The sequence below is a fragment of the Thamnophis elegans genome, chromosome 1 (genome assembly GCF_009769535.1).
Source record: "Thamnophis elegans isolate rThaEle1 chromosome 1, rThaEle1.pri, whole genome shotgun sequence".
In the NCBI taxonomy this organism is placed as follows: domain Eukaryota; kingdom Metazoa; phylum Chordata; class Lepidosauria; order Squamata; family Colubridae; genus Thamnophis; species Thamnophis elegans.
The window spans coordinates 162,394,234-162,407,540 of record NC_045541.1 but is presented as its reverse complement, the minus strand read 5'-3'; the positions used below and the strand labels follow the sequence as shown (position 1 = coordinate 162,407,540).

General features: G+C 39.5%; 1 protein-coding gene across 1 annotated transcript; it reads right to left on the bottom strand.

Moving 5' to 3' along the window:
• Window positions 1-401: 401 nt before the first annotated feature.
• Window positions 402-13,263, bottom strand: LOC116522563 (thioredoxin-related transmembrane protein 1-like). Its single transcript, XM_032237533.1, is given in 12 exon segments — window positions 402-2,092; window positions 2,094-2,119; window positions 3,786-3,855; window positions 3,944-3,952; window positions 3,954-4,046; window positions 4,190-4,235; window positions 5,735-5,750; window positions 5,753-5,803; window positions 5,806-5,861; window positions 8,996-9,041; window positions 11,170-11,285; window positions 12,979-13,263. Coding segments are annotated over 12 exon segments (858 nt in total). The 5' UTR covers window positions 13,167-13,263; the 3' UTR covers window positions 402-1,951.
• Window positions 13,264-13,307: the final 44 nt, after the last annotated feature.

Sequence of the window (13,307 nt, the reverse complement as noted above, 5' to 3'; positions counted from 1 at the left end):
CCCCCAACAATCTGGGTCCTCATTTTACCCACCTCAGAAGGATGGAAGGCTGAGTCAACCTTGAGAGGGTCAGGATCGAACTGCCTGCAGTCGGCAGAATCAGCCTGAAATACTGCATTGTAACCTGCGCCACCATGGCTCTTCAATACAAACATTCTTAATCACATGCTCATACTCATACCATACCAGGGGGTGGAGGAGAAAAAATATTAACCGAGTCAATTTTCCGTGGCAGAGGCAAGCACACCTATATAGAGCCAAAGAACCGGATTCCAATGGCTGGAAGACCTTTTAAGGAAACAGGGAAACCACAAGCAAGCAGAGGAGGAGATGGCTGCTTACTGGGCCAGCATCTGACTTTTAACATCTTTGGAAGAAAATGTGTAATTTTTTTTTTGCTCCTACAGAAAATGCTAATGGAAAAACAAGCAATGCTATGGTCTGTGAGTCTCCCCGTTACCTACATCAAAACTTGGGCAGCGTTCAGAAAAGAATGGCAAGTAATTCCTAGTTTTCATGAGAATATAAAGAAAGCTTTAAGAAGGGGGAAAAAAGATACTTTATACAAAACTAAATTGTTCTAAGCTTGCTTCACAAGCCAATTGAACTGTATTCTACTTATCAGCTAAGGCCATATACTACCCAGCCTTTCCAAGGAAATATCCTGTTTTTCTAAAGCTTTTCAAACTTAAACGTATTTTATTAAAGCTTTTCAAACTTATCAGATAACGTGTAGTTTGTCAACATAATCGGTGGTTAAGGCAGACTAGCCAGCTATGTCAAGTGGCTATTGAGTCTTCCTCCTTGAGATTGGCAGTGACTTTTTGTGGTACAAAAAGAATGTAATGTCAGAAAACTTTCTGTGAGAATGTTGTGTCTTAGGAAACAGAACTAAAAGGAAAGGAAACAGATGAAAAACGATAGTGGGCAGGATTTCTTGGCTTTGTGATATGCTGATGGAAGTGGCTACAAGTATCCACATGCCTTGAAATATTGATAAAAATGAGATTTTATTGAAATCTAAGCAAAAGTTCCCCCAGGGAAAGAAACTGACAACTATGCTAACAGTGGCATCCTCCACTTCAGGATTATCAAATAAACTTCTAAGTCTTAGTTTTTAAGCTATTAGGAATAAGATAACTAAACAAACTTTACATTATTACTTCTTTTTCCTGCCAAATAGTGGCATATGAAGTTTGATGCACCCTAATCAAGTAACATTGGGGAACAGGGTGAAGTTCAGGCTAGGCAAAAGGGATACTTGGGTTCATTCGCTTTTAAACAATAGCCTCTCGTGTAACAACCTCACATAACAAGCAATTTAAAACAGAAACAAAAAGAAAACAACCCTCTTTGCTATGGGATCCAACTTTTTTTGAGAAAATTAACCGCTGTTCAAAAATCTGGGCTTCACCTCTTGCTGGGTATTCAAAATTAGCCAGAAAGTTTATTATTATTATTATTAGTCTGAACGCAAAAAGGATTTTTGTAATTTTGTATTTGTAAAAAGCAAGCCAACTGTAGAAGTACCCTCTTGAGTTAGGATCCAAACAAGTAATAGAAGAAAGCATTTTTTTCCTCCTGGTTTATTTCTGGATAGAGAGAAAGGCTTCTCAAACGGGATCATCTGGTTTTGGGCCCAATGTTTGTCCTGTCATTGCAGATTGGCAACTCATCCAAATTCTGGAATTCACTGTGCCATAGGCAAATTAATCCTTTGCACCTCCAGGACCTGTTCCAGGGAGAAAGGGAAAAGCATTTCCATCGCCACGCTTTAAATTTGTCCCACTGAAAGATTCAGAAACAATTTTCACCATCTCAAAAACGATTCTGAGTCTTGGTTCTCTTGGGAGGTAGAAGAGGAGGACTTCCCCACCTCTCCTGCCCACCTGCATATTTGATCATTAGGCATCCCTCCAGGATCTCCAGAAGATGAACCTGCTGGCAAGAGCTATGACTGCTCTGCTTCAGACTCTGGCTTTGCGACGCGTTGCCTCACAGGATTTGGTGGAGGAACAGGGTAACATGGATCTCCACGGTCCCTTCCACCATCAAGATTGACTCCCTCAAGTCCTTCACTTTTTTTTTTCCGAATGCTGAGCAGATTCTAGTAGCTTTCCTAAAAAGAGAAGAAAATTCAGCATTGCCATTTATCTCCTTAGATGGTAAAGAAGCAGGGTGAACAATCTGCACATGTGGTATGAAAGTGACTACTACTATCCATTCTGTTCAAATAGCTTTAATAGTATCTCCTGAGTTCCCAGAAATCATGCTGCCCCCTTTTAACAAAAAGGTTGGATTGCAATTATCAACTAGCAAATCTTATGTTAGGACTGTGGAAGGTAACAAACCAACTTAATCAGGAGCCCGGGTTTAAAAGCAATTTTTAAAAAAAAAAAAAATCTGTGTGGGATTTTAGCTTCATTAATGCAAGTATTATTACATTCCAGCTCTGCAGAAGTCATGCAGCAAAAAGAAATTTGCAGAGTACCATAAGTGTTTTTAAAGCAGAGCATAAACATTGATTTGGTTTTAAATTCATATGCCAGTGGAAATCTACTCGTAGGACATTTTCACTGATAAAAATGGATTGAAGACAATCGATTTTCATTCATTTCTCTCTGCAATTTTGTATAATTACTCTAGAACCGGAGAGTTGGATGACCCTTACAATAGAGGTCCTGAAGTTATAAAGGAGAAAATAAAAGTGGCTTCGTCTCCCCACTGTAAATGAGAGGGAAAAATACATGCTCTTGGCTTTAGAGACAGTTGCTATAATAGTCAAGTGGCTGGAGCATAATTAGGCTTCAAATCTATCCTGAACTATAGGTTGGGCGACTTTGGGACAATCTCTTTTGCACCACTGAATTCCTATAATTTGCTTCATACATAAAATTAAGATTCCCAAGTACTGAATTCATGGAGGAAAAGTAGGATACAAGTCTAAGAAATAAACAAATTACTTCCCCCTCGGTTTTGTCTGTGAACAGAGCAGCAAGTCAGGATTCAAACTACTGCATGGGTAAGATTCTGACATGAATTTTACAAGGCTAGGTAACAAATGTAAATCCTACATAAAAGGGGCAGAAAAGAACTGGTTGCTAAAGCCCCCTCATGATTCCTGGAGGTGAAATTTACTGTAAGACTGACACTTGCTAAAATGTTGCTCTCCAATTGGGTCCCCGCCCAAGGAAATTCCCTACTTCTTCTGACTTTGTATTCTATTTTGTGAGGAATATGAGCTTTAGGCCTCAGAGAATCACTGTTTAAATTGCATAACATTGCTAGAACCAGAAAATTAATAGTTAATTTTTATCAAACTTAGGTGAAACTACTCACTCCTTATCCGCGTTCATTAACACATCTTCAGACAAAAATCAGAAACCTTCTGCGGCTCTGCTGAATCCTTACACTGCTATTTAAGACACCCAACTAGACATAATAGCACTTCTATCTCCTTTTAGCAAACAAGAGAGCCTCCCTCCCTCTGCTCTTGCTCTGTTCTCCCTGATCTAGGATGGAGCAGAGAGGTACAATTGACCACTGAAAGGTACTATTGAAAGTGGGCAGACCTAAGAGAAATACAGTTAAATGCCATTATTTAATTAACAGGTAGTTTAATTAGTCAGATTTTTATAATTTTGGAAAAGCTCTGGTAACATCATAAGGCAGCAAAAGATAAACCACACGAAGGTGATAATTCCAAGACTGGCTCAATGCTTAAAGCTCCCTTTTCTCGTCTCAGTTCGAGAAGAAATGCACTTGGCATGCAGCAATATACTTACTCTGATGAGGGTGCTGGTATGGCCTTTGCTTTTTAGAGGGACACACACAATCGGCCAGAAATACCATGATCTGAAAAGAAAACCAACATTCTTCAGCACTGCATTCAAGCTTTACCTTCTCCTTTTAATTCTGAGTGCAAAGAGACATGTTTACTTACAAGGCCTAGGCAGCAACCCCGAAAACAAAGTTACAAATGCAAAAATTGCATAGGACCCCCAGTTTGGTATACCAAGGTTTTCTGTGAAATATGTGTGACATTGCTGAAAGGGAGAAAAAAACACACATTTGAGTATTAGCTGGACAGCAACTCTGTAAGCTGCCTGGAATCACCATGAGTGAGTTGGGCAGCCAGATTAAACAAACTTAATCTCCCTTCTGATTTAGAGGAAGATGTGGCACGTACCCTAATCCACATGGAAAGCTGAAATAAGGCAGACATGCTGCTCATCCTGCAAAGAAACACATAAGGAAAAAAAATAAGGGATAAGAGGCAAAAAATAAAATCTACAATTAAAGAGCTTTCAATGGATTTCAGTGATCTAAGCAGCCCATTTGAGATTTAGCATTCAACTTTATTAAGGTTGCTCATGCAATTTTCATCTGACTGCAACGGAATCAATTCCCATGTTCAACTATAAATGAAACCCAATTGTAAATGATTCCTATTAGAAGAAAAAGTGGGAGACATCTAAAGAAGTCAATGTAGAAGCAATCAGTTTTCATGGGATGCTCAAAAGAAAAAAAGGGCCTGCATAGGAGAAGTATGAAGAAGCCTATAATCAAAGGGGAAAATATGGTAATCACATGATCAGCTTGAAGCTTACACAAGTTTCCCAAAATAACAACATCAAGGGGGCTAGGGGTATGTTAGAGAAATAGATTCTAACTGTTGTGAAGAGAAAGGGATGAATTAGGCAACAGGTAAACTATCTTAATTAAGATTTTAGTTCCCCCCCCCCCCCAAAGGGAAACAAAGTCCTTGCTGGCCATGATCATGCTACTAGTGAAATGAAAGGAGAAGCACTCAGATATACAAGAACATTTAAATGAACTCAAACTCTCCAAGGCCAGAGAAATTATGTTTTTTGGCATTCAAAGTATGGCAAAGATATTTACAGAGTTCCTGGAGAAAAATGTGAGGTCCCCACCCAAAAGGCTGCAGGAGAGAAAATGGCCCTATCTTCAAACAAGGAGGGGAAGACGAACCGAGGAAATTAAGATGTGTCAATTTGATGTTTTACTGGATAGGATTCTCCAACTATTAAACAGCATATTTGTGAGCTGTGGATAGATATGTAATAACTAATAAGAGACAGTATGGCTTGGATACAAACCCAAGTTAAATTCATGTCTTTATTGACAGAATTACTTACTTAATGCACTGGGGATATGACATAGTGAACTCTAACCTTAGCAAGCATTCAAATGTTCTTTTCTTTTCAAACCTAAACACACCCAAACTCCTCTTCAAAGGATTTCTAGTCCCCTGATCGTATTCATTGACTTTCTTTCTCTGAACATATTCTTTTTTTTTTCAAACTGATGTGCTCACAATTGGGCCCAGTACATGAGGTGGTAGTGGACCAGTGCCAGATTAAATGGAATAACTATGATCTATTTTGTTACCTAAGCTTCTTATAGGAAAATAATGAAAATATGAATAACTAGACTCAATTGAGCTGGTTAACTGTTTTCAGAAATCATTAGTTTAGGTCTTAAGTTGATCTCGGCTTCATAAATGATTAAACTTGATAGGATAAAACAGACAGAGAGAGAGAAATAGAGACAGACAGACAGGATTAAAACTTCCCAGGTAACTTGCCTAAATCAGTGCTGATGACTACAGTGATGATCTGTAAATTAACTGGATTCATCTAAAGTCAGAATTCAAGCTTGGCATTTATTCCCAAGCCTGTTAGGGAGCAGAAACATTTCTGCTGATACTTACAAAAATGAAGATGGTCAAGCCATGAAGAAACAGGCTCAACAGACTTCCATTCTTGCTCACTGATAAAATGATGAAGTCACTTTTAGTTCGGGGACCTTGGTACCGTCTAAATTCTCCATCTTTACAACTGTTCAAAATAAGAGCCATGTCAAGCACTTAAATTCTCATAATGTCTCACTTAGCAACACTGTAGACAAGGTCACCTGATGAATTTATTTTATTTATTTATTGACTGTTCTGCCTTTATTACTTTTATAAACAACTTAAAGTGACAAACATCTAATATTCCTTCCTCCTTCTATTTTCTATAAAACAACAACCCTGTGAGGTAGGTTGGACTGAGGGAGCAATTGGTCCAAAGTCACCCCAGCTGACTTCCTTGGCTAAGGTGGGACTACAAATCCTGGTCTCAAAGTTTGGTGTCTGAATTATGGCTCCAATTACCATGTTTGGTCCAATACACCTGTGTTGAATGCAGTCGGCTTACTAGATAGACTTTCATTTCACATTACCTCAAGTGAAACTTGTTTGGTCATATTACCCTAACATCTCAATCCACTGAGATAGGCAAGTTTTTTTTTTTTTTTAAAGGGCATAACCATGTTTATGAAGACAGAAATCTGTGGCTTTACACATCTTTCAGAAGCCTCCAATTAAGAGGAATTTTCTCCGAAAGCTGGAAGTGATAATGATAATAATTTATTAAATGTGTATGCTGCCTAATTCTTAACAGCTCTGAGCAGTTCACAACAATCAATGACATACAATAAGCATAAAAGTAAAAGGAATTTGGCTTCAAAAATTTGCTATTTCAGTAAAATAAAGTAAAAGTAAAACATTTAGACAGACACTACACTGTGCTTTTAGTTTACTTTTTTACCAGGTTTAACTCTGCTTCTGTGTTCTACTAAAGCCTTATTGCCCACTTTTCCTATTTGATAAGTTCATTCTGAATTATATGTTAGGTTGCATATAGGAAGATATATTTCCCCATATCCTTTTCAGATGTCGTAATTTTTTAGGCATTTCCAGCCTCACTTTTTAAAAATAAACACACAAAATTATCTCCTCTTAGATTGGCCTATTTCACAGGGGCAAACCTCTAAAGATTGGGAAATGGAATTATAAAAATTCTTTCTCCCCTACCCATTTTTCTTTTTGACATTTTTAAGTGCCAAGAATGGCATCACAGTTTATGAGGGTATGTGGGAGGGTGCTAGGTGAATGTCTAGAAAATAGACAACATTGGGCGCTACCAAGTTATCACCCCAAAGCAGAGACAGGGCCAATTGTTGAGATTCAGATAGTTTATGAGAAGGGAGGTTTGAGCCTTCAGATGTCCCTCTTCTGCACAGCAAGAAGTTAATTAATTTACCTTAGTAGATCAGCTGATGTGATACTTGGGAGTTTTCTTCTCCAGCCAAACTCTTCTAGACATCTATAACTTATACCAGTGATGGTGAACCTTTTAGAGACCGTGCCCAACACTGCAACTCCAAACCCACTTTTTATTGCAAAGTGCCAACATGGCAATTTAACCCTGAATACTGAGGTTTACTACCTAAAATAATGATAAAGGCGGAATTCAGCTAATTGTTTTAAGAAAAATGCATTTTTATGTTCCTTCATTTTTTCTGCTTTTGAATATTACATGTAGCAACAATGAAAAAGACAATTTTTTCTAATATCATTTCTCTTTCCCTCCCTGTTTCTCTCCTTTCTCCTCCCTCCCCCTCCTGATTTCTTTCTCTTCCCCCCCCCTCCCCAATATCTCTTTCCCTCCCTCTGTCTCTTTCCCTTCCGTTCTCGTTCCCTCCTGATCTCTTTCTCTCACTTCCCTCCCTCTTTTTTTTTCCTCTTCTCTCTGCACTCCGTCCCTCTTTCCCTCCCTCTTTCTCTTTCCCTCCCCTCTCCCTTCCCTCTCTTTTTCTCCTCTCTCTCTTTTCCCTTCCCTCTCTCTTTCCTCCCTTCTCTCTTCCCCCAGCCGGGGAGGGGGGGGAGAATCCTGAACTGGTGCGGGTGGTGGGAATCTGAAGTCCGTAGGCCAACGAGCCCAGGAGCAGCGCGCCGAGACCAGCTGCCCGGCAGCGCATCATAACACCAGCAGCTCTGCAAGAAAAGCAACTGAGAGGCGAGCAAGCCAACACCAAGTCGCTTTGTGGCTCTGCGCTGTAATGGGCTCAAGGAGGAAGGGACCCAATCTCTCCATTGTGAAGCATGCTAAAATTTCATTCCAACTTCACGAGATCTTTTCTTTCGTGAGAAGTTGGAATTGATTGAACTTTTTTTTTTTTTTTTGGTCCCACAAACTTTTGTTTCCCTGCAAATGACGGCGAGAAACGTACAGAGAAACACAATAAAGCTGGGCTGGGATGATAGCGTGCGTGGACAAAACACAGAGGGCTCTAGTGCCACCTCTGGCACGCGTGCCATAGGTTCACCCCCACAGATCTATGCTATTCATCTTGCAATCAGTGAGATGGCACCAGGATGAAGAAGAGAGTTTGGTTTTGATTTCATTCATGAGTTACTGTTTGTTTTAAGCATGTCCCAAAAGTGTTCCTTTAATTGTTGGTTTCCTCATTTTATTTTGCCTTGTTCAAAGAAACTGAGGAAGAACGAGACGATTCCTTCATTTCCATCTGGTCTGTCATTCTTGCCATCTTTGACCTTCCTTTTAATTGGTTTTATTGTAATGTCCTTGTTTTGATTGTTATGAGTTGCAATGCCATGTTATTATGTCCATCAACAACTCTGATCCTTTTAAGGATGAAACTGTATTAAAACAAGCTAACTAACTGATTCCAAATGTTTAAATGAGATATTGTGATTTAACTTTAGCTGGCTAAGGGACAAAAAACATAGGTAAAATTATAAATATATTCTCACTTCTGCAAAAGGTCTTTATAAAGTAAGATAAACCACAATTCTTTCCTTTTTTTGTTCTCTCTCTCTCTCTCTCTCTTCTTAACCACACATCTCCCTCTACCTTATCTCCTTCCTTTACTGCCAACAGGAAAAGCTGATTATGTAATAATCTATTTCTAGATTATTAATGACAAAATGGAACTAATATTACTTTGTTTCATTCCCTTAATTGATTTTAAATTCTAGGTCTTTTATTATCCTCCAAATAGCTACTTTCACTAAAGTTTAAAACTACTACAATAGAAAAAACATGAGATGAAGTATTTTCCTATTTTGCTTTTGAGGCAAAAACCACAGGAGTTATAGCAACTGAATTGGTTTTAAAGTACTTACTGGTAAATGGTGGGAAGTGCTGTTATGACAAACCTTCCACTTAGTCCTATATAAAGATCCAGAAAGAAAATGAGGATCAAGTGTTTATTTATTATAGTAGATGTATTTCAGGGTAATCAGTCACAAATACATTAACTTTGCTCAAAGAGCCGAGGTGGCGCAGTGGTTAGAGTGCAGTACTGCAGGCCACTTCAGCTGACTGCTATCTGCAGTTCAGTGGTTCAAATTTCACTGGCTCAAGGTTGACTCAGCCTTCCATCCTTCCGAGGTGGGTGAAATGAGGACCCAGACTGTGGGGGCAATATGCTGACTCTGTAAACTGCTTAGAGAGGGCTGAAAGCCCTATGAAGCGGTATATAAGTCTAACTGCTATTGCTATTGCTAAGTTAAATTTCCTCATTTTAATTATGCGTACAATTGCAGTTGACTTTTTAAAAAAAGACAGAGGTTATCAGTAACGTGACTGAAGACCACGCTATCTCATCCCATCCTCAGCATCCTACAAACAATATATTACCAACAGCCATACCCAGAACTCGATCAGTAAAAACTATCAGTTTCTTATATATTATTATTAATTATATTATTTTTATGAAAAATTCAACAGGCAGACAAAAATGGAATTGGTCAGAACTTTCCATTAATTAATGTTTTACTTTTCAAACACATTATCAGCCGTTACGCTTCTAACAAGCTACTGAAGTGCTATATTCTGTTACCAAGCTATTACATTATTCAATTTTCCCAGGTCAAACATATCTTTCAAAGTTGTAACAATAGTGGCCTGCACAGTGTTTCAGCAAACCAAAAGTTGTTATTATTTATCACAACTAAAATTGGGAGTGCCTAGTTCCATGTAATTTGCTCCAGGCTATTTAATTCATGACAGAGGAATAATTTTGAATACAAAACTTTCCACCTATAACCCTTGCTAATAAATTATGTATCTCATTAAATGACTTTTGTTCCAAAACTCTTTACTCATCTGTTTGTCAACTAAGCAGAGGGCTCAGAGGGATAAAGTGGAGAATATATAGTCCTATTTTATCTACCTTCAGTGTAGGCATGCTAGCAGTCCAATCTGACTCCTGAAAGTGTTTCCAACATTAATTTACTTCTCACTAAGAAATTCCCAAAAAGTTTCTGAAGAATTATCAGGATCCTCAGAACGCAGCTTGAAGCTATCTGATGGAAAAGCCTGAGGCTACAAACACATTGTATCATGAGTTCATTGAATGAAAGTTGCCTACAGTTGGCATCAGGAAAAATGGGCAGCATATAAAGCTAAAGCATTTCCCTATCCAGTGGAGTCCAACTGTAGGGACATGTGTGCTTTATCTCTGTTAGAGATAAAGCCAAGGAAGTCAGTGTTGTCCAAAGATACTTCCATGGTCATGCCAAGGCACATGGAATGCTGTTACCTTCCCATTGAAGTGAGACTTATTTATTTACTTGCATTTACATGCTTTGAACTACTAGGTTGGCCGGAGCTGGGGCAAGTAATGGGAGTTCACCACATCATGCTCAAACCTAGGTAAGCATCTTGAACCACTGAGTCATTGTGCCCCTATGGAAGGGATATAGGTTGAATAAATCAATCAATAATAAATAAAAGTACTTTCAGTTTGGAGAAAACCTTGCAACTATTATTATTATTATTAGCATATGGCATTGTTACATTAACTAGGAGACTACAATGCTAATAGGAGTAGTAGTTTGCTTATTTACCAGCTCTACAGGTACACGCTTGCACATTACCCATGGTGTGCCACAGAAGGGCAGGCTGGCTTTGCACCAGAAAGATAAGCAGCTCTTCCTGCTGCAACATCCGATTCCCCCTCCCTTCTCTGGAGTTGCTTCACAAAGGGACATTGCAACAGGGAAGGTTCAGGGCCAGTAGAAATCTGCCTGCCTGCACTGCCTGCCTCAACTCATCTCCTATTTATCTACTTGCATAGAACATCCTTTTTTTAACTGCAAGGTAGGCAGAAGCTAACTGATGGGAGTTTATCCCACTGTACAGTGCTAGGGCTTGAACCAATGGAACAGAGACCATCTCTAACATGATCAAGCCACTGAGCCACCACACCCCAACTTTGAAATTGTGTGTAACTTACTCTAAAGCAATGAAACATATTTTACGTTATTCAATTCACATAGGAAGAACAACTTACCTGGCTGCTCTGTTACATCCACTTTGGCAATGTTCACGTCAAGATCCTCACTCCATTCGGCAAAGCTTTCCCATTCTGGCTGTAAATTCTGACAGGCAGGACACCAAGGAGCATAGCTGAAAAATAAATGCTATATAACCAATTGTTACACAGAAAAAAAAAACATTTTCTGAGAATAAAAGCTGCAGGTGTCTTGGAGTACATACCTATATGTTAACATGCTATATGTTAATATGATTCATGAAAACTGTAGTTTCATAAACTACAGAAAACTGCAGCCAAATATTTATGAAAGTAGAGCAAAACTGATTATAATAGAAGAAATATTCAAGATTAAAAGGGGCAAATTTTTAAAGGAAGAATCTATGCCCTGCGCACAAAATCTTCTTAGGTTGTTCCTTGGTATATCTAATTCAATGGATATAAAGTTGTGATGGCTAAAAGAGCCTCTTTCCTTAAGAATTTCAACAACTATCTTCAACTAGAGGTAATATTCTGGAGTAAACAAACCACTGAGGTTCTAACTCAGTAATATAAAGCAGTTTGCAGTCATAAAATCTTGATCAATCAACTTCACTGGATTCTATGACACACAGAATTTGTTTTATTATGTTAACTTACTTCATATGACAATTAATTAACCTTACTAATTACAATAATTCAATAACAGGAGGCGTAATGCTCTTGAATACTCATGGAGTATCTCACTAACCAAGTGCTAGAGAGGTATAAAGCATTCCATTCATTAACTGTTTCAAGCACAAAGCAGCTAGCTTTAGGTGATTTGTGTCAAACTCATATCCATGTTTTGCTGTGGTCAGATGTCATTGGGAGTCAGGGGGGAAAGCAAATACTATGGTGCTGATGGAGCTTGGGACTCCTCTTAATTGCCCAGCCTAGATGCACATGTCAGTACATTGGCAGTGGCTGAATTGAGGGAGAAAAATGTGATATACTACACTGGAAAAATGGAAGATGGACTAATGGGATATACTAAACAAAGCATGGGGAAAATAGGGCATTTAAGGTTTAACACACTTGTGAGACTGTGACTTGCACACCAGTTTTGGCCTACTCATTTTTTGTTTCAGTCAAAAGTTGGAACTAGGTGCTTCTGCTTTCAGTTTTGGAAAAGTGGCTGGCATGAAACAGCACAGTTCCTCCCATTCAGACATACCAGTTTGTACTGGGTAGAACTTCCCTCCCCCAAAGAATTACCACATCAAGGAGCTGAAGAAACATCTGGGATTAGAAGCTAAACATCTTCAAACAAAAACCAAACCAGAAAGTCTAGTTACACTTTAGGGATTACCAAATCAAGAATGCAAAATTCCGCATGGCCCATGCCTATTTATTATTTTTATTTATTTATTTCGTCAAGCATGAATTAGATAACAAATATAAGTATAAACATGATTATGAATACATGAAATGAATACGATTACAAGGGAACGTTAAGACAGGGAGGTGCACTTATGCATGTCCATCAACTATGGTTACTTTTAAGATGCATGGACTCTTTTTCCAGCAACATGCTGGGAATTCTGAGAGTAAAGGGTCGTTATAGCCCAATATTTACAAACAATTAACGCTCCCAATCATTAAACAGCCAGCCGCTAAGGAAGAGAGTGGAGGGTCAGGGCATCCTGACAAGCGAAGGCGGGAGCGGAGTTAGCCCTGAACAGATACAGAGTCCTCCTTTTCTAGAGGGCTGGACTAGATGATCTTTGCGGTACCCTCCCCATCCTACGATTGCTCCGGCACTTCTGGGGGGGAAAGAGCCGCTTTTCTCCGCCCGCCACGACTCACAATTCCACCATCCACTCGCCCTGCAGCAGTTCTTGCCACGCTCCGTCAGTCAGTACTTTGACTCGATTCCTGCCGGTCAACGCGGGTCCCGGCACGATAAGCAGCAGCAGCAGCAGCAGCATCGAGGCGAACGGTGTCCAGGCAAACCTCGCTGAGGAGCCACGGAAGGGAATAACGGCCGCCATCATCTCGGACGACTTCCGCCTTGGCAGGGCGCCAGGAAGCCAAATCAGAAAGGATGCCGGGAAAAGAGGCGACTCATCCCGAAAGAGAGAGCGAGAGAGGGAGACCAGGCGCACGCGCGCAGGCGTTTCCTTGCTTCCGCTGCC